The 26,234-nt window shown below is 29.9% G+C and overlaps 2 protein-coding genes across 2 annotated transcripts; both read left to right on the top strand.

Moving 5' to 3' along the window:
• The first annotated feature begins 871 nt into the window (after positions 1-871).
• LOC123259062 lies at positions 872-8,962 on the top strand. Its single transcript, XM_044719329.1, has 4 exons — positions 872-1,646; positions 6,082-6,434; positions 6,513-6,608; positions 8,843-8,962. The coding sequence occupies exons 1-4, from the start codon at positions 1,061-1,063 to the stop codon at positions 8,894-8,896; spliced, it is 1,089 nt and encodes a 362-aa protein (XP_044575264.1). The 5' UTR covers positions 872-1,060; the 3' UTR covers positions 8,897-8,962.
• Positions 8,963-9,547: 585 nt separating this feature from the next.
• Positions 9,548-25,111, top strand: LOC123268215 (RYamide receptor-like). Its single transcript, XM_044733143.1, has 9 exons — positions 9,548-9,842; positions 10,460-10,685; positions 12,302-12,444; positions 12,896-13,068; positions 13,615-13,798; positions 13,909-14,012; positions 22,947-23,070; positions 23,142-23,314; positions 24,315-25,111. The coding sequence occupies exons 2-9, from the start codon at positions 10,465-10,467 to the stop codon at positions 24,774-24,776; spliced, it is 1,584 nt and encodes a 527-aa protein (XP_044589078.1). The 5' UTR covers positions 9,548-9,842; positions 10,460-10,464; the 3' UTR covers positions 24,777-25,111.
• Positions 25,112-26,234: the final 1,123 nt, after the last annotated feature.

Here is a 26,234-nt window from a genome sequence, read left to right as displayed (position 1 = left end):
TTTCTGAGACTGAAAAAATTTCAATCTATAATAAGGTCAAATAAATAGAATAATACACTGAGAAAATAGAATAGATCTTTTTCCTATGTAGAATGGTAATCATTACTATGTTGCATCGTAACGGAAACTTTTGTGGGAATCGTGAAAATTTACTGGGAAAAATTTTAGAAATTGTGGTAAAAATATGAGTAATATTCTCATAGCTCATTCGATGCGGAATTGAATTTTTAAAATAATTTTCTTCGTTTTTATATTTTTTTTATAAAAATTTTATATCTATATATATGTAGATATAGATTTTTTCGTTATTTATAAAACTTTATTAATGAAATTATCACGAATAGTATTGTATACTTCAGAATTACAACTTATTTGCGTTAGCTGATTCATCAGAGAAAACAAAAACTTAAAGCATTTGGAGTATGTGTAAAGAAACTAATAACACTCAGCAGGATACAAGTGTTGACTGAAATCAAACATTGCTAGTATATTTCAATTTCCTTTTACATGGATTTTCCTTGCTCTACCGCTATTATTAACATTCTTTTAAAAAATTATTCTATTTCCTGTTCAGTTTTCTAAAAAAATGTGTTCAATCTTCTATTGGATTTCTAAGAATTTTTATATTAAATAAAATTTATATTAAATATTTTTCTCAACAATAAAACTTTTCTGAAAATATTTGTACAACATCTGAAGTAATTGGGAACAAAAGCAGATGTTGATACATAAAATATGTGATGATCGATTCAAACGTTTGATAGTATCGTACATAGTTGTACAATTCAACTCACAAAACAAATGTGTTTTAAGTGACACGTGAATAATAAATCATTAAAAGCTCGAGCGTAAGGACTAGTTTCATTTATGACACACATCAGTGTCTGTATAAATTTACAAACAGTCTATGTCATATTTACAGGCATGTCTATTCCTATTCCTATAATGATTCGGTTGTTTGATTAGCAGTTCGCACCATTAAAGTCAAGAATAATAATTGTCGCACGACGTCGCACATCAAGTTGTCCGAGTGTATGTCTAGAGTAATATAATCAGTAGTATGGCAATTCTGAACAACATAAGACCACTTCTAGTGGGTGCTAGAATATTTGGTTGTTCTCCTCACCGAATAACAGATCGCGAATTTATAATCACTAAATTCGGTCTTGTTTATTCACTTCTTATTGCCGCGATTATTGGATGCATTTTTATTTTTGATTTTTATATAAATGTCTATCATACAATCGAATTCAAAATGCGATTACTTATTTTTGTACGAAGTTGTCTTTATTACATTAGCATACTTACTGACGGTGTTATTGCCATGATTTGGAACGGCTTTTTGAACATAATTGTATCTCGGATTTACAATTTTGATTATGCAACAAAGTACAACCAAAACAGCAATTATAAGATGATAAACGCCTGTAAATTTTTAATTATTATTGTTCTGGCGTATTGGACCGCTGTTGGTTATTTTACCTACTTCTGCGAAGAAAGTGATTTTATTTTCTATGCTGTTGCTTACTCTGTTGCTAATGTTACAATGTCTATGCAAATTATGAAATTTATTGGATTGTTGCTGCTACTCTACCAACGTTTCAATTATTTAGATCAAATGATTCTGCAAAGTGACGTTAAAAGAGGTAAATTTTTTTAATGTTATTTTTATTTGAAACTTTGATGTAGCTAATGACTTTTTTTGTATAAAAATTGTTAAGCTGTTTAATGTTGACCGCTTTCTATTCATTTTTCTTTTAAAATTTTTATATTTATAGCTTCACCTGTATGTTTTTATTTTTGTAATCAACTCCTTTAGATTCCTTTGACCCACTTTATTTATTTTTCAATTTGGTTTTCTTTAAAAGCGTGTTTTTCGTTTCTTACACTATTGATAATTTTAATAAATTTTCGATCTGCTCAACATGAAAATGTCTCACATTTGTCAAGTTTACAAAGGATTATTATTAAAAATAAAAATTCATACCCGCTTTATTTACTTTTGGCTAAGCTATTCACTGGCTGACAACGTAGTTTAGTTTTTATTTGAATTTTGCGCAAAACATTGTTGACTTTCATCGAGTTTTAACATGTGCTGAGTAAATAAGCACTAATTACGTATAAATTAAAAAATCTCGCAGTCTCGCTAAGGCGACTAATGAATTTGTCTTTTTTATAAAAAATATAATATATATTTATGAAATAAAATGAATAAGAAACAAGAGGAAACTTTTCTATCAGAATATTAATTTATATATTCAATATTTTATGATCTTTCATTCTTTGATGGTCCCATAAAAGTATTACAAGTATATGTCAAGTACCAGAATATATATTTTTACTGTTGGAAGAAACTTATTTTATTAACTTGAGTATTTAAATAAAATATGTATAAAAACTTGTAAAGTATATCTTATGATTAAATAAATAGTATAAAAGATGCTACTAACTTTATATTTATTCATTTTGAAAAAAAAAAAAAAATGTTATTCTGACTGTATAATATAACTGAAAATTGAGGATAAATTTTAATAAATAAAAAATCATGTAGGGTAAATGTTCCAGTAGTTGACCACTTTCATAAAAAAGTCCGAAAATTATTATTAACTGCATTTTTTATGACCCTGAAATTTATTTTTAACTATTGTTGAACTTAAGTAATTAAGTGATTATAATTATAATAATTACAATTTTATTTAATTTTTAGAACATCGAAAATAATTCATGAAAATTTTTCACCGCATGATCTGACTAAAATCGGTCAATTATTATAGTAGAGTATCCGAGAGGCGACTACATGTTTTAGTTAAAAAAAAAGTTTCTATTAGGTTAATCTTGCCAAATTAAATTCTTAAGTAGTCTTTAATAGTTTCTTAACAAATCTCTCAATAAGATTTGACAAAAACAATCAAATAAATAGCAATTCAACGACCGGTCAGATACTAGCACGATAAAACACCGTTGTACCATCAATAAATGACTTCGGTCATCTATTGGAACCTGCTATTTTTCAAAATACCAGTAGTTGACCGCATGCACAGTTGTAAGTTTCTAATCTATATAAAATAAAAATATAAATATGTTTACCTGATAATATTATTTATATATAAGTGTTGTTATTTAATAAATATTTTGTTGAGTAAATTTGTGTTTCGCTTGCAATGTCATACTTATGTTATGAAGATTGCTTATAAACACAAAAATCATCTTTACAAATTATTTACATTAATTATATTATTTTATAGTAACGTTTACTGTAACATAACAAATTTTATCACAGCTCATAATTATCTTTTATATTTTAAAATATTAAAAACGTTAATTTATTTAGTGAATTGAATTATTATCATATATTCCAGCTGTAGGGTTATTATAAAAAGTGTCAAAAGAAAATTACTATTTTTGCTTTTGATTTTAAATAAATATTTGTTAAACGTTAACAAATATTCATTAAACATTAATGAATATTTATTAACAGTTAATAAATCGTATTTAATAAATAATTTATAAACTGTTAATAAATATTTATTAAACCCTATGATATTAACAAACATCATTAAATATAAATAAATCCTTCTATCAGTGTAACAAGTTTAAATATGAATTTTTTTGTTGATATTAGAAATATATAGATATAAATTTATAGTAATTAATAGTTTATTTTAAATAATAGTTATTATTTTTAATAATTGCATACGTGTGCCTCAAAAAAATATTTTGCTTTTGTCATTATTGAATCGAAGTTTAATTTACTAGTCTGTTCCCTAGCGGTTTTGTAAATGCCGAAAAAATGTCGCAATTATACAGTATTAATGCGGTATTTTTTCAGCATTTTTTCGGTTGTTTTGGTCAGTTTTTTTATCGAAAAATTACGGAACATTTACCGTAAAAATGCGATACATTTACGCTGAAAATTCGGCATATTTACGGTAACAAGGCGGTAAAATGACTGTATTAAAACCATATTTAAAAAATGTTGTCAAATTAAATAACGCTCAGACTGGGATTCGAACCCAGAACCTCCTGGGGACATGTCGGCTACTCTATCATTTCAGCTACCCGGTCTATACCATATTGTTCTTTTGCTTCTTCTATATACATTAAGCCACACCGTCCATCTTACGATAAGCATATTTAAAATTGAATAATATAATTATATATGTGAAACAATATAACTTTTCGATTTTAGAAAATTTGCAATTTTCTAAGTGAGAAATTAAAAATTGAAATTAAAATTAGAATATATTTACTTAACATATGTATTATTTTATATTAATTATCGCTAAATACCTAATTAAAAAATAATATTCTACATATTTTTTATTCAAAAACAGTATTTGTTTTTGCAAAGTAGCGATGGAGAATAAAAAGCAAAATTTGAAATTTTTCATTTTATTCATTTCTAACATAGAAGTGAACTAAAAATAAAACTAAATCTTTAATAATTGTCCATTATGTCAGAAAATATTCAGCAAAATTACTGTATTATTACGGTAATTATTTGGAATTTTTTGGGTAAAATTTGGGCATTAATGCGGTAATTGTATAGTATATTTTTGGTAACTGTACAGCATAAGTGCAGTATATATACTGGATAACTACAGTATAAAAACTGGCCAAAACAACTATAGTTTAACCGCATTATTACCGAATTATAACGGTAAATATACGGCATGAGCATAAATGCCGAAAAATTACGGTATTTTTACGGCATTATCAAAACCGCGAGGGTTACTTTTTTATTATTATTAGTTTTGTTCTAAACTAAACGAATTTTGTTTACTAACAATACAAATCTAATTTAAATAAATAAGCATAAAAACATTATACATTAAACATAAAAAACTAATTAAAATTTACAAAATAATCAATGTTTGATAATCGGTCAACTACTGGAACACTCCGGTCAATTTACTGGATCAAGCCGGTGGTCAACTACTGGTGTTTTTATCTTACCTGCATTTAAATGTGAATTTATATGTAATTTTATGAATAATTCGATTAAATAACATCACATATCAAAAACTTGCATATTTAAAGTTTAAATAAGCTTGAAATTTTTATTTTTTAGCGTATAATAATTAAATTACGATCAATTGAAATGCCAAAAATCCTTAATCAGTTTTAAATTTAATTTAAATTATTTTCTATCAGTCGGAATTAAATGAAAAGTTTTTATCTAAAAAATAATGAATTCAATAAAAATGAAAGAAAATTTGACAATTTCCGATATTTAGATTTTTTTTTTTTTTTAGATTTATTTATTATTGATGCCAAGGCACAAGCCAAATGGCAAAATCAGTTTCATGGTTATACAATTTCTACAAAAAAAAATAAGTACTATGAAAATAAATTTCTGCGAGTACATAACATAGAATACTTAGTAATGTATAAAAATTAGTTTAAATAATATGTGTATAAATTTGAATATAATCAAATTCAATTTGAAAAATTTATATGAAAAAAAAAAAAAATGGAAGTTTTAAACAAAAAATTTTAATGCTATCATATCAGATAATAACTCTATAATAGTTCACATAATAATTCTATGAATTGCACTTATTATATCTTTATTTTAATATTCAATCTTTAGCCTTTATTTTTAATGTATTGGACTCAAATTTGTTATTTATCATTATTAGACACTATTTTAATTATCAAGATTTAATAAATAATTAAAAACTTATATATATATTTATTTATATATTTATAATTTTAACCTGAAATAATTTTTGAAAAAGTAAATTTATCAAAAAAGTATAAGAGATTTTCTTCGTAGAGCATTCACTTTCCTATAAAAATATATATCTCACTATTCGATAAGTTGCTTTATGAGACAAGATCTAAACTTTTAAAGCTTAAAAATATTTTTTTCCGGGTTATTTAAACAGAAAGTAAAAAACTTCGATTTACGACTTTTAAATATTAATATTCAAGTCTAAAATTTTGACAGATTATTTAAAAAATAATTTGACGAATTTTTTAATACACCCTAATATTTATAATATTTCTACATCTATAATAATGATAATGGAGATTAAATAAAGTTATAATAATACCGGCCTAAATTTGTAATAATAGGGCTTACTGTAATCGTATACCCTGAAAGAGGTAACATGAACCTTCAAGAGATCTGTTGGCTTCATTATCTCCTAGTGACAGCATCGGAGGAAATCAACAGCGTTTATTCTACCCAATTATTTTTCTGGATAACAATAAGCTTTTTGAACGGACTATCGAGAATTTATACCCTTACAACAATGCAAGCTGAACAAAAGTTGTACCTCGTAATTCGAGACTCTTTCTCTGTGGTTGCTTGCGCTGTAAATTTATTCGCTATTTCTGCATTCAGCCACTTCACTGCCGCTCGAGCTAATAATATTAGAAAATCAACTTTTGCTCCTCAAGCTTCAATAAAAATGAAAAAAAATCTTGTAAGTTTTCCTTGTTTTTAATTATCGCTTGAAAAATATCGTATTTAATGAAACTTTTTCATTTTTGTAATTAATTAGGATAATTTTGAAGTAATCGCGTATTTTTACCTCAAGAAATTACGCTTCACAGCCGCTGCAGGATTGATTCGAGTTGATCTACCTCTTCTACTATCGGTCTGTATATTTTTTAAATTATTCATTATTAAGATTTTATAAGTTCATTAAGAAATAGTTCACTGCCCGAGAAAAAATGTTCCTATATAATTATATATAATTGTATATAATCATATATGATTATATATGGAATCACATATATAATTTTGTACAATTATATATGATCATACATAATTATATATGGAATTGTATATGAGGTGATATATATATATATATATATATATATATATAATCATATATAATTATATATGACCATATATGGAGCAATATACAACCATGCAGGATTATATATAGTTTCATATACAATTATATATAAGTATATAGAATTATATATAATCATATATAATTATATATGACTATATATGGAGCAATATACAGCCATGCAAGATTGTATATAGTCCCATATATAATTAACAGACATAAAAATTTTTTCTTTGAAAAAAAATTTTTTTTTGGTAATCACAAAAAGTGTAAAATGATGTTTATAATTACGTTTAAATAATTCTGAAATACAAAATTTATCACATTTCCTATGAGATGTTTTGGTCTGCTCTGCTACTACCTAATAGTAAAATCATTATTTATTTTATTATTTAAATAAGTGTTATATTGTATCCAAATATATATTAAAATCAATTTTTATATTCCATTTATGATAAACTCATATGATACATTATGTAGATCATAGAATCATTATCATCTAAGACAGCAGCACAGCAGACAGACCCCTAGCGGTTTTGTAAATGCTGAAAAAATGTCGCAATTATATAGTATTAATGCGGTATTTTTTCAGCATTTTTTCGGTTGTTTTGGTCAGTTTTTTTATCGAAAAATTACGGAACATTTACCGTAAAAATGCCATACATTTACGCTAAAAATTTAGAATATTTACGCTGAAAATGCGGCATATTTACGGTAATAAGGCGGTAAAATGATTGTATTAAAACCATATTTAAAAAATTGTGTAAAATTAAATAACGCTCGGACTGGGATTCGAACCCAGAACCTCCTGGGGACATGTCGGCTACTCTACCATTTGAGCTACCCAGTCTATACCATATTGTTTTTTGCTTATTCTATAAACATTAAGCCACACCGTCCATCTTACGATAAGCATATTTAAAATTAAATAATATAATTATATATGTGAAATAATATAACTTTTCGGTTTTAGAAAATTTGCAATTTTCTAAGTGAGAAATTAAAAATTGAAATTAAAATTAGAATATATTTACTTAACATATGTATTATTTTATATTAATTACTGCTAAATACCTAATTAAAAAATAATATTCTACATATTTTTTATTCAAAAACAGTATTTATTTTTGCAAAGTAGCAATGGAGAATAAAAAGCAAAATTTAAAATTTTTCATTTTATTCATTTCTAACATAGAAGTGAACTAAAAATAAAACTAAATCTTTAACAATTGTCCATTATGTCAGAAAATATTCGGCAAAATTACTGTATTATTACGGTAATTATTTGGAATTTTTTGGGTAAAATTTGGGCATTAATGCGGTAATTGTATAGTATATTTTTGGTAACTGTACAGCATAAGTGCAGTAAATATACTGGATAACTACAGTATAAAAACTGGCCAAAACAACTATAGTTTAACCGCATTATTACCGAATTATAACGGTAAATATACGACATGAGCATAAATGCCGAAAAATTACGGTATTTTTACGGCACTCTCAAAACCGCGAGGGACACTTCAAGACGCACGGAGATCACCAAAGTTAAGCAGCATTGAGCAGGTTTAATAGTTGGATATGGGTGACCGCTGGTGTTATAGCTATAAAATTATATCTAGATATTTTTTTTTTTTTGCATTTTAATTGGTTACACAGAATTGCGTAGGACCATATTAAATATTCTATCCATAAAATTAACCCAATAATTAATTAGATGTAGTAATAAATATATAATTAGATATGCTTATATTTGGCCATTTTTCATATATAATCATATATAACCAATTTATATATAAATATTTTTTCTCGGGTGAAAACTTTTATGAAAATTACAATAAATTATATTGTAATTATTTATTGTGCACTGATGAAAAATTAACTTTATTTAAGTGAAAAATTCTTAAATTAAGTAAGATTTACTTCAACCCCGAACAACTTTTTAGTTCAAGAACTTTTTCACTTGATTCAAGAATTTTTATTTAAAATCAAATTAATTTTTTTATCATTTTATACTTATTGTTATTTTCTTTCAGATTATTGGAGCCATAACGACATATCTCGTTATTCTTCATGCAATGAATCCATAAAACTTACAACTGTTATTTAATACTGGATACCAGTAACTGGAGTAATATAATTATGGTAGTAATACAAATTTTTAGGTATAAAAAAATACTTTTTAATTTATTAAAGAATTTTCCCTAAAAACTCAGAAAAATTCTTAAATTTTTTTTCAGTTTTCATCTAAAATATAAATTAAAAAATTATATTAAATTGATGTCTCTAAGAAAATGCTACTTGAGATCATAAAATATATAACAATATAAATCTTAAGTTTCTTTTATAATTCTTTCATAAAATTACCATTTAAAGTATTCCCACGATTACACTTGATAAAACATTCTTTTTAGCATGCAAACAGCATTCATTAAAATTAAAAGAAATCAAAACTTGGTAACATAAACTTTAGTGAACCTAAGAAAATTTTAATATACACTTTAATAACGGGGCTAAAGATAACGATTAATTATTATTAATCTTTAAGAATAATTAATACACTACTAGCAATCTATTTTTTAATAGATACTTAATAAAAATGATATTTAAAAAAATTAAATAAGTTTTTGTTGCTCAATAATATACCTACGATTAAAACAATGAAAGCGCATGCGTTTCCCGAAAGCTCCCGCGCGATTCCTCCAGATTCGTGCATCAGACTTATTTTTTGTGATCCTCATTTTATCTATCAGTTTGCCGTAGACATTCATACATCATCTGTCGTGATTGAATTCAGGTGTAAGATAAATTTATTATTTCATTCATCACTCAAGTTGTTCATCTCCTAAAGTAGAAAAAAAAAAATTTTTAACAAAAATTTCACATCAAAATGTTAAATAAAGTAAATAAAAACCCAGCGACAATTTTTATAAAATTGCTCAAAAAATTACAACCTGAAATTTTGTGTTTTAATAATGAATCAATAAATAGTGATTGTGTTTAATTTTCTTAGCCACTCGATTAAATTATTTTGACGTAAGTATACATACGATTATTTACCCACGTGCATGCAGATTATTCTTGGAATAAATCATAATTCAATACTGTATTTTTATTTTTATTTAGAGTGAATAATGATAGAACAATGTTATAAATTGGATACGTCAAGATCGATAGAAATTAATTTATAAGTATAAATAAATCAAGTACGGCATACATTTTTATTATCGCAATTAACTTTAGCTCTTTATATATATTTAGTTATTTTATAAAAATTAAATCGAGCCGAAGATTGTTTTTTATTGCTTTCGTCGTAAAATATTTTTTCTCATTTGCCACTACCGCACCGGTAATGATCATCACTTTTCTTTAGCGACGAACTACCAGAGGGTAAAAAATAAGATGAAAAGTTATTTATTAGACAGTATATAAACGCCGGCTTACGCGTAAGGTGAAATTCAATTAATTACTAATAAATTTTAAAGCAAGATAAATTTATTAAAGCCAAATAATAAACGACCCCTTGTTTTTTTCTCGTGTTAGAATGCACTTTACGTTATAATACACACAGGCTTATCCGTATAAATAATATCATCCGAGTATAATAATACGAGGGGTGAAAGCGATTGACCATAAATATTTTGATCACGTAGGAATAATGGAGGTGTCTTTGGGCGGAGTGACCTCCGAGCGGGAAGGAAATATCAACAGTAGTCTAGAAATAGAGAAGATATCAGAACTTCTTGATAACTTCTATAAGAGCTTGCAGAACGATGCGGATTATTTTTTGATATCACTGTACATTCCGACAATTGTTGTTGCTGTCACTGCTAATTTAATAGTTATCACTGTTGTGGTTAAATATCAACATATGCGCAGGTATTTTTCTTATGCTATTTATAATTTAAAATTTTTTTTTAAGAAGAATATGTTTTTTTTAAACAGTAATGTTATTTTTAATTTTCTCTGGACACTCGGAGACTTTTTTTTTTTCTCACGGAAAACCATTCCCACGAACATTATCATAATGCACATGTTTATTTATAAATATTAGGATAGATCGGTACACACGTGTGTACGATGTGTTGACGTGAAAACATCAAGGACCTTATGAAATTATTATTACCAGGCGAGTCATAAAGTTTCACAGCGGTAGAATTTATGATGCTCTGAGAGGCAACAGTATTTTTGCTGGTGGTATATATATGTATGTGACAAAATGTAAACTCCTATTAGCATTTTTTTTCTTTGCTCAGAAATATTTTCCCACAGTTTCTTCAATAAATTTTTCCGGCTGTAAGTTAAATATGTACCTTCTTATTATTGTAATTAGTAAGAAGCAATATTATATTGAATATAAATATCTATGTAATGACATGTAAAAAAATGTTCCTGACGAGTTTTTTAAATTACCTGCAATACTGAAAACCTTCTAATATTTTAACTATTAAAAATTTACAATATTGAATGTTTACAATATTTGATGGTTACAATATTCGATGTTGACAATATTTGGTCAATTTTATCAATCATGCAACTTGTTGTAATATTTATTAAAGCTTGTAGCCACATGACTAAATTTTCATCATACTCTATATGTAAAAGCTTGCCGGTGACAGTTTTACAAAATTTTTAATTATTAATGTTTGTTTTTATTTTCATAAATTTTCAAAAAAATTATTTTATATTCATAAAAGAATTTTCATTTTAAATTTTTGCTTTTTTGTCTAAGAGATAAATAATTCTATAATTGAATTGATATTGCTTTGCTGTAGCTTTTTAGTAATTTTTTCAAAGTGTATATTTCATTTGTGGTTGTGGGTATATTGGCAATCCAGTCTAACACACTTTTATTTAATATTTCTATGCGATATTTCGCCTGTTGTCCTTACAGGCATCATCAGATATTTATTCAATTAATATATAATACAAATTATTTAACAGATTACAATTTAAAATCTCAATAATAATTTCTAAGTTATTATTGTTTTCGGTTTTTTATTTTTCTTTTTAGACATTTTATTACCGAATCTTTTTACTCAATTGACTATGTATTTATATTAAATTTTACTATTTTGATAAATGTTATTTTGTTTATGTTAAATTATTTATGCTTTTAATTTTCTATATACAACGTGCTAAAATTGTCAACTTCAAGATTAGTAATATTTAATAATAACAAGAATGAAACAATTTTGAACAATAGAGATAGAATTCAATTAAAATTATTTGTAAAATTTCCGGGTGATTTCCGACAATTCAAGAAATTTGGGTTCTTTGAGTACCATTGTACTCATGCCACTGTATTTATGTTTTCATCCATGAAAAAAACCAAATATCAATTAACACGTAGGTGTGTACATATAACGTTTTTTAAACTCGACTACATATATTTTATTGTGTACTATTATTATTATTATTATTGTTATTATTTTTATAGTGATTAAAATAATAAAATATAGATCCATAAATCTGAATAAAATAATTTTTTTCAGCATAACAAATTATTTCGTCGTAAATCTGTCGATAGCTGACCTTTTGGTGACACTTATCTGCATGCCTATGTCCGTAAGCCAGGCTATTTCGATAATATGGAATTACGGTGAAATAATGTGTAAGCTTTTCTACTATCTCCAGGGTAAGTGAAACAAACTAAGTGAAAAAAAGAAAAAAAAAAAAAGATCTTTTCAGGGATGAATTTATCTGAATGGTGATCAGATGATTGCCTGATTAAAGTAGAGATAGTCCTTCATTTTTCAACGGTACACGTATACATTAAGCTGCTGAGTTTTGTTTCATTATGACCTTTAACTTTTATTTCGTAGCAGTAGTATAAAATCGATAATCTAACGAGACTATTTGCTCAACCAAATAAATTTAACAATTTAATAAGTCTGGCAAGCGGAATAATGATCGTTGTGTCAATTAGTCTTTTTTGTTTTTTAAATTCTTTACATTAAAATTCTTGTAGCCAATTATAAATGTTCTTCAATAATTTTCCATTCCTTTTTAATGCTCTTTAGATGTTTTTTCTTATATACTTTCATAATGACTCAGTATGTATAATAAAATAGCTTTTTCCTCAAAAGGTGTTGCTGTAGCAGCTTCTGTATTTACGATAACAGCCATGAGTGTTGATAGATACCTGGCTGTCAGAAGCCCAATGGATCTGCATAGAATGTTCAATCGTAAAACCACTATAATGACTATAATAACACTTTGGTTTATCGCGCTCACTATATTTGCTCCACTATTAAAAGCGGTAAGACAAAAAGCTCAAAATTTAACAAACTGAAACAAATATTCACTTTATCTCATTTTCATTATGCACACATAGAAAAAAAAATATTCTTGAGTCAAGTATGTATATATAATTTTGAAGAACTTAATCTTTTTGATTTGAGAAGGAAAATTCTTGAACTAATAAATTTTTCTTTACTTAAAGAAATTTTACTTGATTAAAGAATTTTTCGTCTTGATTCAAAAAAATAACCCTCTTTAAAATTATTTTCTTGGTTCAAGAATTTTTCTCTCGAATCAAGTTAATTTTTTTTTTCAGTGTGTATATGTCAAAATATATTGTGTCGTAGATGTCATAAGAGCGTATCAAAAAAATTCAAATTTCGACAAAATAATAATAATAATAATAATATATAATTTGTACGTCTTTATAATTCCATTAAAACAAATAATTATTATACGCCCTTATGGCATTTGTATATAACGCGAAATGTCACCATTAAATCTAAATTAGCTGACATATATTTGTATAGTTGATGATAATTAAATATGTTAATTTTGTATTCAGGTATCACTTGAAAATCTAGATTTACAATTAAACTTAACTCTTGTTGTGATGGCAGCAGAGAATGAAAGCCTGAAAATCCTCGAACCACCTAGTCTTCTAGTTTGCTCGGAGGATTTTAAACCCCTTGGGATTCACGCGCACGTTTTTGGAACCTTTTGCTTCGTACTAGTTTACGCAATTCCCGGTGGGCATAATTTTACAATATATCATCTAATTTTATTTATTATTTTTTTTTTTTTCATATTCATCTCTGTTCCTTTTTTTTTTTTTCATAAATTTAAATTTTTTATCCAGGATTTGTCGTAATCCTGGCGTATTCACTAATGGGTCGGACTTTGTGTGCCAGAAAACCGCCATTTGATTACGATTGCAACGCTGGAAGTGCAAGCTCACAACAGGTTTTTATTTTTTATTTATTTTCGTAATCCAATAATAATCGACATTTTTTTCGTCCTTATACTACAAAAAATATTTACCTGTAATAAACGTAACCACTCTAGTAGTTGGTAGGTGTTTGTGAATCGTTTCTAATTCGTTTTAAAACAGTTGAATATGTATTAATGTACATTAATATTTTTACAGAAAAAAAATATACTATTTTTCCCATTAACTATTAATGCGAGTAGCAGTTCATAGATACTGAGTTTCAAATATGTGATAATATAAATACGCATGCATACAGTCTGGATATCATTTTTTAACTTCCCGCTAAGAAAATTGAAAATTTTCAAAAATCGGGAAGTTATTGTTTTTACCCCGTTTTTCGAAAATCGAGTTTTCATCAGATCTCGACGTTTTGAGGTACTAGGAAGCTTCCCTAACTATTCCCGCGATGGTGTCTGTACGTATGTATGTATGTATGTTTTTTTTTTTTTTTTTTTTTTTTTTTTATATACAAGAGGTAAAATACATTTACGTATGCCAGGACTTGGTGTTGGTGCCAGGACTAGGTGTTTGCCTGGGTATGTCGGACTCAGAAGTCAATATTATTTTGTAACAATACCGACTAAACATCCTCCCCTCTCCTTTAACCATAGATGTTACAGGGAAGACTGGATCGGAACCGCGTTAGCATTACTTCGATCCAGTCCATGTTGTGTCTCATGACACCTACTTCTTGTTACTACTGGTAACAAGTAACATGTATGTATGTAACATGTATGTATTCGACTAAACTTAGATTTTGAATACGAGTTGGACCGATTCGGACCGTTGGATTTTGAGAAATCTTGAAAAAACGGCGAAAAAAATTTTTTTCGAATGTGGTTTTTTTTTTCATAACCTTCAAACGGCTTGACCGATCAATTCCAAAAACTAATCAGCTCTTAACATCAAAAAACCACGTCGATCGCCACCAAGCCGGTCTAAATCGGTTGATTCGTTCGTGAGTTATCGTTGACGAAAGAAATCGAAAAAAAGTGTTTTTTTCGAATCACACCGAAATTTCCGGTTTGATCAATTTGTGTATGAAAATATATTATAGAATTTAAAAAATTGCGTCGAATGTTACCAACCGCATGAAAATCGGTTAATTCATTCAAAAGTTATTGCGGTTTGAAAATTCAAAAAATAGTGTTTTATTCAACTTCTATCAGACTTTTGAGCTCTAAGAGCTCAAAACTACACGAAAATTATATTTATGAACTCGAATATTTACTCCCGCGAGGTTGTCACTATGTCTGTATGTGTGTTTTTTTCAGCGGGGGGAATCCTTTTTGCGGATTCCAGGCATAGCTGTTTTGCCTGGATATGTGAAAACTCGACGCAGCGTCATACTAAAACTCGACGCTAACGCCCCGACTCACTAAACCCTAAACCCCTTTTCTTCTTTCCTCTAATCCCTCATGGGAACCACCGTCAAGCATTACTTCGTGAGGGGAGGAACTAGCTACTGCTCTTCCTTCTGGTGGCTAAGGTGTTAACTACCTTCCTTCTATCTTCTGATATTTGCTCTTCTTCTTTCGGTGGAACGCAAGTCTTTGAGGACTTCTGTTGCAAACGTGTTGATAGCGTTCCAGACAGCTTCTGATGACAACATTGCTTCCACTAGTGAATCTGGTTGCATTCTCTGGTTCAGGATTCTCTCCAACTCTTCACGCTGTGGATCGAAACAAGGACATACAAAGAAGACGTGCTCCGCATCTTCAGCAACTCCTGGACAGAACGGGCACTCCGAAGAGTCATTGTGCTTAAAGCGGTGTAGATACTCTCGAAAACACCCGTGTCCCGACAACATCTGCGTAAGATAGTAATTGACCTCGCCGTGATTCCGGTTAAGCCAAATGTCGATCCGAGGTATGAGGCGGTGCGTCCACCTACCCTTCTCTGCAGCATCCCATTGTAGTTGCCATCGGCCTATGCTGTTCTGCCGTTCTTCAATTTTAAGTTCTTCAGGGCTCAATGCAGTTGACCTTTTTCGTTGGTAAAGGGCTCGTCTTTCCTCTGCTAGAACTCTAAGAGGTAGGGTTCCGGCAATGACGCACACTGCTTCTTCTGATATAGTGCGGAAAGCACTAGCTACTCGTAGGGCACTCAGTCGATATATTGGTCCAGCTTTTCTCCATGATTCTTGGGTTTCCAGTGCATCAGCCCAAATGGCTATTCCGTAAGTAAGCACTGATGTGACTACTGATGACAATAGTAGCCTCCTGCTCTGCATTGGGCCTCCGATGTTAGGCATCAGCCGTGCGAGACTAGCCCTCACTACTGACGCTTTGGCACTGACGTGTTCCACCTGCTGCTTGAAGTTGAGTCGGGCATCCAACATCACTCCCAGATAACGGATAAATGGTTGTGATATGATTTCTTGTTCTCCGACTCTCAACTTGATAGTTTCTACCGTTTTTCTACTGGTGATGAGCACTGCCTCGGTTTTATGCTTGGCTAGTTGCAAGTTCACCATGTCCATCCACAAATTGACTCGTCTGAATGTTATATCAAATGCCATTTCTATCTCTTCGAGGTGCTTTGCGACGATCACGACAGCTACGTCATCCGCATATGCTACAAGTTTGACTCCCGTAGGCAATGCTATTCTCAGGAGGCCATCATACATGATGTTCCATAGCAGAGGACCTAAAACTGATCCCTGTGGCACTCCTCCGGTGATTTCGTACTCTTTCGTACCGTTCTTCGTGTCATGTTTCAGAACCCTATTCGTGAAGTAGCTCGCTACCATTTTGCGAAGGTATCCTGGTACGTTTTTTTCTTCTAGAGCCCGCATAACGCAGTCCCAGTTAGCGGAGTTGAAGGCATTCTTGATGTCCAAAGCAGCCACCAAGCAGTATTTCTTCTTTCCACCCTTCCATCTCGTTCCGGCGATTGCATCCTTGGCTGTATTAACAACCAATTTGATCGCATCCAGAGTTGACCGTCCATTTCGGAAACCAAACTGGTTCTCTGCCAGGAGTAGATCGACTACAGCCTCTATTCTCTGATGAATTATGCGCTCGAATATCTTGCCGGCCGTGTCTAACATGCAGAGTGGTCGGTAGGATGACGGTTCTTCCGGCGGCTTTTTCCCCTTCGGAAGTAGCACTAGCCGTTGCTGTTTCCACTTCTGGGGAAAAGTCCCTTCCTTCAGGCATGTATCGTAAACGTCCAGGAATAATACCGGTGCTGCCCTAAGGATTGATTTCAGGGCAATATTAGGGATTCTGTCCAATCCCGGCGCCTTATTATTCCCTACTCGATTGCCTGCCTCTATCAACTCATCCAACGTGATAGTTGGGATGTCTTCAGGGTTGAGCTGCTCCAACTTGTAGGTGAATACCGGCTGTTGGGGAAACAGCGCAGTAACAATCTTCTCTAGGAGCTGTGGACACGTAGGTGATGGCATTGGCTGGCATTTCAGGTGGGTCATAACAACCTTATACGGTCTTCCCCATGGATCTTTCTCTACTTCTGCGACCAGTTCCTTCCAGCAGCGTCTTTTGCTTTCTTTAATGGCTCTGTTTAGTTTTAGACGGGCCTTTTTATACTCTGCCAACAGCTCTGCGGAGTTAGGTCGTCTGTAGCCACGTTGAGACTTTCTTCTTTTTTTAAGACACTCTGAAAGTAGAATGCTAATGTGATCGTTCCACCAGTGCACCGAAGGTCTTGAATTCATGCCACGTTTCCGAGACATACTGGCGTCGCAAGCCTGGGTGACTCTTCTCATTAGGTCCTTGGAGATTTAACTGTCCACCCAACCGCGCTGGCGTTCTTGTTGACTCTTGTTAGATTCTGGCCAATTGATATTTCCCATAGTTTCGCACTATGGTCACTGGTTGTGTAGATGTTCAATACTTTCCAAGAAAAACCTCTTCGAGCTAAGCAACTGCTGACAAATGTAAGGTCGACAATTGAGTATGCCTCTCCCTTAGTATACGTTGGCGTGTCACCGGTGTTAAGAAGGATCACGTCCAGTGTAGCCATTGCCTCGAGAAGTGCTTTTCCACGTGTATAAGTGAACTTGCTGCCCCAGTCTGCTGCCCAGGAATTGAAGTCACCAGCTATTGTCACGGGAAAGTGTTTTCTTGCGTCCTCAGTTAGCCGATCAAGGAAGTCTTCAAACTGTTCATTAGAGAGACTAGTCTCTGAAAAGGACATTTACCGCAGGACCAGATGACGGCTTTGTTAGTGCTGTCGGATTCCCAGGGTTGGTTACTCAGGTGTCTATAAGGCTCACTTATAAGTGCTACGTCTGCCTCTAATTCGCGCACAGTTTGCATGAGCAGGTCATGCGCAACCTCATAATGATTGAGGTTGAGCTGCAATATCTTTATGTTCTTGGCTTTGTCATCTTCTGGAGCGCTTCTTGGAAGACGGGGCATTTATTCATGCCTGCATAGTGAGCCACCTTTTCTACGCCGTGCCGTTCAACGCGCAGCTCACATTTAGCTGGATTTTTACAATCAGCAATTTTGTGTCCTTCTTTTCCGCACCTTATGCAGTGCTTAGACCGGTCGACTTCGCTTTTGCACTGAGATATTGACCTTTGTTTGGACAAACTCTTGCAGCTCAATGGTCAGCTTTTCGAGGCGCTCCAGCGCTTGCGTTCTCTTCATTTCAGCGCTTGCTTCAATCGCTGCTTGTTGGGCATGAAGCCCGTTTCCACTTTTGTTCATTTCCTGTAAATTACTCATACTTTTTTATTTACCAGCGCATCGTACGGAGTGGAGCGGGTTGTCATAACTAGGAACGGGTGTACCCTCGGAGATAGTACTCCTACCCCAGTTCCCTGAGGCCTAGTCGACACTTAGCCAGTCCCGGAATACACGGACGGACTAGACTCGCTCGGAGCGGTGAAGATTTCGATCTCTAACACTCACTGCGTACTTCCTGATCAAGGCCCGACGAAGTGACTGGCTCCTGATCCACTGCTGCAACTTACACCTCAGCGGAGCAAGCTCACATCAGCCGTGGCCCGCATCGTCGGAAATAATCGACACGGGTTCCGGACACTCCCAGTGAGTTACAGCAGGGAACAATCGTCTTGCTAGGTCAGTTAGTGTGACCAACCCATTAAAGGGGGAGAGTTTTGTCCACGGGAGCATATTTTATTTGGCTCCAACCCTCTGTACCTCATTAACTAAGAGACCTAGTGTCATCCAAGGACAGCGAGCGTTCTCCCATCCGCTACGGGGAGACGCGCCTGGTAGCAGTTTCTCCTCTGCCGCAGGTGTGTGTGTGAAAGTATGTGAACCGCTTATAACTTTTGAACGGCTGATTCGATTTTATCAAAGTTGGTGCCATTTGAAAGGGCTAGGCCAAACTTAGATTTTGAGTATGATTTGGACCGATTCGGATCAGTAGATTTTGAGAAATCTTAAAAAAACTAAGAAAAACAATTTTTTCAAATGCTAATAGACAATAGATACAAACTTGATCTTAAATTAATCTGAAAGAGAAATTCATTTTCTATAAAAAAGACTTGAATGTCCTTTATCGTATCTCTAATAGTTTAAAAGATATATCAATTTTTTAATTGACAAATCAAGTAGGCGCTATAATTATCGTATCGTATGATATTAAAAAGTATTATAATAAATAAAAAAAAATTTTTTTTTGCACTTTTTTATATAAGCTATTTTTATAATTTTTTTCTGCTTCAGAAAAAGAATATAAGGTTGGTCAATATTTGTTTATAACAAATTGTTAAACTAATAAACAATTAAATAATTGATAAAAAAAAAAATTTTTTTTTGCCAAACTATTTAAAAGTGTAAATTATGATTTTTAAAAGCAAAATTTTTTCTTAACTAATTATTTAAACAATTGAAATATAAAAAAATCATTTTTAAACAATTAAAAATTAAAATTAAGAAAAAAATTTTTTTTTTAAATCATAATTTTTTGTAGACAACAAAATAGCAAAAAAAAATTTTTCAAAAATATTGAATTTCTCTATTTGCTTAAAACAATTTTATAAAAAAATTACGTAAAAAATGCATAACCTATGTTAATTACTGCCATTGTTTAATGTGAAAACAGACATAGCTAAATATTAATTGAAAAAAAATTTTTATCAGCATTTTTTAGATTTTTAGATTTCATAGAAATCTAACTATTGCATTGGTCCTCATGACGGAACTTTTGAAAAATTTTGCTATATTTCGACTCAGTTCGTCAAGCGGATTCAGAAAATGCATATGGTTCAAAAGTTTATATATGTATATATACACTAGGGTGTGCCAAAATATAACTCCCGTGGAGAACCTTTTAAAATTGGAATTTTTCGTTCCGCTTTTGACAGGGGCTGCGTTTGGGCATTTCCTGATATATTTTGGTGTGAGACAATGTATTTGATTTTCATAGAATTTTTTAACAGAAGCTTAGTTTGGGTATTTCCGGTGAAAATTCAAAATTTGGCCGGAAGTGCCCAATTAAATCTCCTGTTAAAAATCCTATAAATAATCAAATGAATTCTCTCAACCCGAAATATCTCAGGAAATGCCCAAACACAGCTGCTGTTAAAAGTGGAACTCAAAATTCAAATTTTAAAAGGTTCTCCACGGAAGTTACATTTTGGCACACCCTAATATATACGATATAATCGGCATTGTCTCTTCTCTAACTCCCGTAATTCTATACGGATCTCAATAAAACGTAACATACTTACTCTTAGGATGATTTCCAAGGTTAAATTCTAAGATGAGCTAAATCTGTCGATTAGTTTAGAAATGAGAGCAATTCAAAAATTTTCAAAATCGCAAACAATTTTCACTTTTACCTTATTTCCGTGCAATAACAATGGAATGCGACATCCTATCGGATTTCTGTAAATTGCATTTGAAAGCTTATTTAATAAGCTTTAATTTTTGTACTTATTTATTTCTCCAAATTAAATAGTTTAGGAATAATAGCAATTCAAAAATTTTCAAAAATCGCAAAAATTTTCACTTTTACCGTATTTCCGTGCAATTACAATTGAACGCGATATCTTATTAAAATTCTATAAATGGCATCTGAAAGCTTATCAAATAAGCTTTAATTTGTGTACCTCATTATCAGTCTAGGCCAATAATCACCTACTTTCTCAGACAGATTCAATGAAATTTTACTTTTGCATTCGTTTTGATGTCATTGTTGTTTAATCAAACAGAAATTTATTTTTTTTTTTTCGTTTGCAATCCTAGTAGTATTTTTATTATTCATCATGAAATCTACTTCCATTTCGGCTGCCGAATGGCCTTTTTAATTTTTCAATAGTTATAAGAAATCATAATTAACAAAATAATAAACTTTTATGAAAATTTATCGCAGGATCTTATAAAGTACATATTTCAAAAGGGCTCCACGAAGTTTAAAATTTATAGGCCAATTATTTATACCTTTCATCCCATTGTTTATGCCAATGGAGATTGGGAAAAAATTTGATAGTTAACAATTGAATAAATTTTTGAAAAATGGTGATTAAACTTTTTTTTTTCAGGGCTCGATTCTTTCAAGTGTCAAAAAGATACTAGAATTTTTTCAAATTTTTAAAATCACATTTTATGTTATAAAAAAATTATTTTTATTGCTGAACTCTCTTTAGCGGCGGCGCGCGCATGCCGTAACAGCCGCGCGGAGCCCTATTTTCAACGTCAAATTAAAATTATAAATAATGGACATAGAGTTCCGGGAGTCAAGGCTTTTTTATTGGAAATTTCCTCTTCTTTAACTAGATTTTTTCAAAATTGCTTAATTGTTAATATTTTTCGAGTTATTAACAAAAAACGAAATATCATTTTTTTTTTCATCTTATTTTGTTAATAACAATTGCAATTTTTTACCTGCACCAAAATCCTTCAAAAAAATTTTTCTAGAGGTGATTCCGAATCGAATGAGCCATCGCTCATTATTTTTCGGACCTTTATCTCTATTTTTCACGTTTTTCAACTTGTTGACTAGACTAAAAATTTGTTTTGATTTGGGAAAAAACAATTTTAGACAGGCAACGCGAATTTTTATCTAAAATTGTTTTTTTATCAAATCTTTTACCGGGCCTCAACAACCAATTCATTAAACTTGTTCTTGTGTAAAGTTGGTGATTTTTGGTATAAATAAACAATCAGACTATTTAATGATGCACACTATAGTACTTAGTAAACAGAATTTTTAATAAAAAAGTATGACATTAGACATTATCAATATACCCAGCAATAGTATCATCCCAAAATATTATTTTTTAATTAATATATTGTAAAACTGAGTGTACTCAATCGTACAAAACAAACTTGGAATAATATATGTATATTGATTAGAACACATTTGTTTTGAAACATGATAAAAGAAATATTGATTAAATATTAAACTCATATATTTTAATAAATCCCACAGACAATGACCACTTTTCTTCTGTTTGCTGAAAACAAAAAAAAATTTTTAATTTAATAAATGTCACTTGTGTAATTTTCAAAGCTATAAAAAAATTTGAAAAAATGTTTGTCATTATTTGTTGAAGAAAAAAAATTTTTTTTTTTTTTAGGTAATTATAATTGAAATAAAAATTTTTTCCAAACTGAGAAATTTTTTTATATCCAAAAGAAATTTTTGAGTCCATAAGCAAAAAAAATACCCTTATATTGATAATTGATTATAATGTCACTATAGTTATTCAGAATTCCCTAATAATTAACAAATGTTTGATACACAGTATTGACTTGAATAGTTCCGATGCATTATTTAATCATAATAATAAGCAGTTTACGGGATAAAACAATCCTTCGGGTAATGAAGATTAAAATCATTCATAAGTAACACAATTATATATTTAGCGATAAAATGATATTTACCTTGATGAGAATTTAATACAAATACGCTACTGATAATAATTTTTAATTAATAAAGGTATTTAAAACTTGAAGGGTTTTAGATTGATGCGTGAGCGTAAGCGGGTAGCTTGGATTTTACTGATTCTCGCCATCCTCTTCGCACTTTGCTGGTTACCGTACAACGTCCTGCGGTTGCTTGTTGACCTCGACGTCGTATGTAAGGCCCTTTTGTACTGGTCAGAGTGTAAACAAACGTTTATTTGATCAGTTGGGAAATTTTATTTGTAGATCAAGACAGAGTGATTCCGGTTTTACTTCCTTATTGCCTGTATCTTGGGCATGCCAATAGCGCACTCAACCCCGTGGTCTATTGCTTCATGACACGCAATTTCCGTCAGAGTGTGAAGAAGATTCTTTGTCGGCGGTTCGGAAAATCTGATAAATCTAAACCCAATCGAAAGGTAATTACTTTTTTATTTACTATTAACTATTATATATAAATTTATTTATTATTATTTTTTTTCCAGGTAGATTTCTTTGGAAAATTTATTTGTTCTTTAAGAATTTTCTTATAATCTATTTTATTTTGTTAAATTATTTCAAAGAAGAGAATTGTACCCAAAATTTACTTATGTACACAGTAAAAAATTCTTTGTTAAATATTTTACATTTTTTTGTATTAATTTTCTTAAATAAACACAAAAAAAAGTGTTAAATATTTAACGCAAAAATTTTTTTACGTAAAATGATTTTTTTAATGTAAAATTTCCGAAGGGCGTTTCGATAAATAAATAAATAAAATTTTTTACTGTGTATGCTTGTAATATAAATAAAATCGGCGAGTCAGCTTGCGAGTAGCCGTTTAATGATTTTTTGGGTTTCCAAAAAAGTTTGAATTTGATAAATTTTATCGAAGTAATTGTTAAAACTTGTCTGAAAATTCACACGATTGTCTTTTATTTAAACTATTATTTACAACATTTTTTGTACTTTGCAACTTAGAAATTTTTACTTTTCATAAAATTAATTTTCAATTTTTATCTTCAAATAACTTTTATACATCCACTACAAATCCTATTTATTTTTTTTGTTATCATATTCGTCTAAGAAATTTACCTATCTATTCCGGGTGTGGCTGAATGGCGCTTTATTTATTATTTTTTATTAATGTATTCCATTCACAATTGGATGATTGATGACAAATTTGTAATATATTTATAGATGACAGGTATATAAATTAATTTAATAATAATAATAATAATAATAATCCATATTTTATGATTTAATGATTAATGTATTTTTTAATTTGAATAAGAATTCTAATATAGAAATTCTTTGATGATACCACATAATATATAGTTATTATTATTTAATTGAAAAACTGAAATGCTATTCACCAGAGTTATTCCTTTTCATATGAGTATATTAATTTATAGACTGGAATATTGCATTTGATTACAGAGTGCCAAAGGTGCGGGTATAATTTTGGGGTCAAGCATAAAACAGCGGGGAATGCGAATTCAAAGAGCACCCCGGGTAGCTGGAATTATTGCAGAAGCTGAACTTGCAACCGTCAGAAATGTTCCAGAGCGTAATGCAACTTCGAGCAGTGGCTATGACAGCTCTAACAGTCGCCACAGCCCACATCGACGCTGCTATATGTTGAAAAACTTGTCGACGGTAAAAATTGTAGGACGAGCTTCTGCAACAAATTGTGCTCCCGGGAAGTCGCTCACTAAACAGGAACAATACCTTACAACAAGTTTGAACGATGTTGACCTCAGTAATACATATAAAATTAACCGAGAAGTCCAAGGCCCTCGGCGTAGTAGGAGTTTGCAAACTTTATCAACTGTTACCATTCATCGGCAAAATACACTCGAAAGTACTGTTCAAGCTACTCAATTTATCAACGATATCTGAAAGTACCAAGTATCTAACAATAATTTAATATTACCTCAAAATTTCAACTGATATTTACCAAGCATCGATCAGAAAACCAATATTATCTCGGGCTGTAAGTCAATATACTTGGTCTAACCCAATTAATATATAAGTACGTCCATATTTTCTTTCAATTACACAGCAGATTGGACATGAAAATTAATAAGCATGTTTTAAAATTAAAATTTTTTAAGCTGAAGAATGATAAAACCCAGCTAAAGAATTTGTAAAAAAAATATCAAATATCTAATTTAATCTACAAATTTATATCTTAATAATTATTTAAGAATATTTTCTTTAAAATATTAAAAAAAAAATTTACGTTTATCATAAACAAAAACAAAATTAATTAATTTTAAAAAAATAACGTCCAATTAGGGCTTATTTAACTACATTCGAATAATTTTGGCTTAATTTAATATAATTATGTACTTTTCAATATTATTTACACATCATTAGTATTTATATAACTATAGCTTTTATCCGCCCGCTCTACCGAGTGCTTTATTGAATTGCATTTTCAGATCTAGACTTGAAATTTAATTGGATTATCGTATTGACTTGCACAGATTCCAAATTTAATCGGATTGGCATTTACCTATTATCCATGTGATCATTCTATCTAATATTTATTTTCATATACTGATAATATTCAGAGATACATTGAAAATTCCAAAAGCATGTTTTTTAATTTTCATAAATTATATGTTAAAAAAATTTCATGAACAAATGTGTATACTTATCTGCATACATATTTTAATTGCGTAAAACAGGATTTTTTTTAATTTAAAAACAAACTTTCATGATAATTCAAAACGAATCTTGTACAAAATATAAAATTATTATTGATAAATTTAAAGTTTTCTTTCATTTCTACAACAGAAAATTTTAAATGTCATATACTGATGAGATAAAGAAAAAAAATGACTGTCAAGGCAAGAATTTTTTGGCCTAATAATTTATCGAAATAAAATATTTAAATTTAAATTACATAAAAATTAAGGCGTTTAACGTTTCTAAATATGAAATATATAAATATATTTTAGCATATTGAATAAAATTTTGTCTTCCCGAGTCGAAACAAAATCTTAATTTTGACTTGATTTGATTCAATTGGCTATAAAGTTGTCATTTCGCCAATGATTTTACTTTAGATCTTGATTGATCAATTGACAAGTACTATAATTAAAAAAAAAAAAAAAAAAAAAAGTGATATCTAACTATTACGAAATAGAAGATCGCTGAAATTTCCGTGTAAAAAAAATTGCCAATTACTTGATTATTTATTTATTATTTTTTAATAAATATGAACATGTCATAAATTATTCCATACAATATTTCTAATTTTACTTTCAATTTTTTTCACTTCATAATTCACAAAACTTTGTTAAAATTAATTTTATTTTGATTTTTTTTTATTAATAAATTTAGTACTTA

Source organism: Cotesia glomerata, linkage group LG1 (genome assembly GCF_020080835.1).
Source record: "Cotesia glomerata isolate CgM1 linkage group LG1, MPM_Cglom_v2.3, whole genome shotgun sequence".
Taxonomy (NCBI): domain Eukaryota; kingdom Metazoa; phylum Arthropoda; class Insecta; order Hymenoptera; family Braconidae; genus Cotesia; species Cotesia glomerata.
Note: the sequence above shows the minus strand (reverse complement) of the source record. Positions and strands in the feature narration are given on the sequence as shown.

Coding starts and splice junctions, on each gene's coding strand:
- LOC123259062 (XM_044719329.1), top strand. CDS start 1,061: ATGGCAATTCTGAACAACATAAGACCACTTCTAGTGGGTGCTAGAATA. Junction 1,647..6,081: donor GCAAAGTGACGTTAAAAGAG/GTAAATTTTTTT, acceptor TTGTAATAATAG/GGCTTACTGTAATCGTATAC. Junction 6,609..8,842: donor ATCTACCTCTTCTACTATCG/GTCTGTATATTT, acceptor ATTTTCTTTCAG/ATTATTGGAGCCATAACGAC.
- LOC123268215 (XM_044733143.1), top strand. CDS start 10,465: ATGGAGGTGTCTTTGGGCGGAGTGACCTCCGAGCGGGAAGGAAATATC. Junction 10,686..12,301: donor AAATATCAACATATGCGCAG/GTATTTTTCTTA, acceptor AATTTTTTTCAG/CATAACAAATTATTTCGTCG. Junction 23,071..23,141: donor TGTTGACCTCGACGTCGTAT/GTAAGGCCCTTT, acceptor TTTTATTTGTAG/ATCAAGACAGAGTGATTCCG.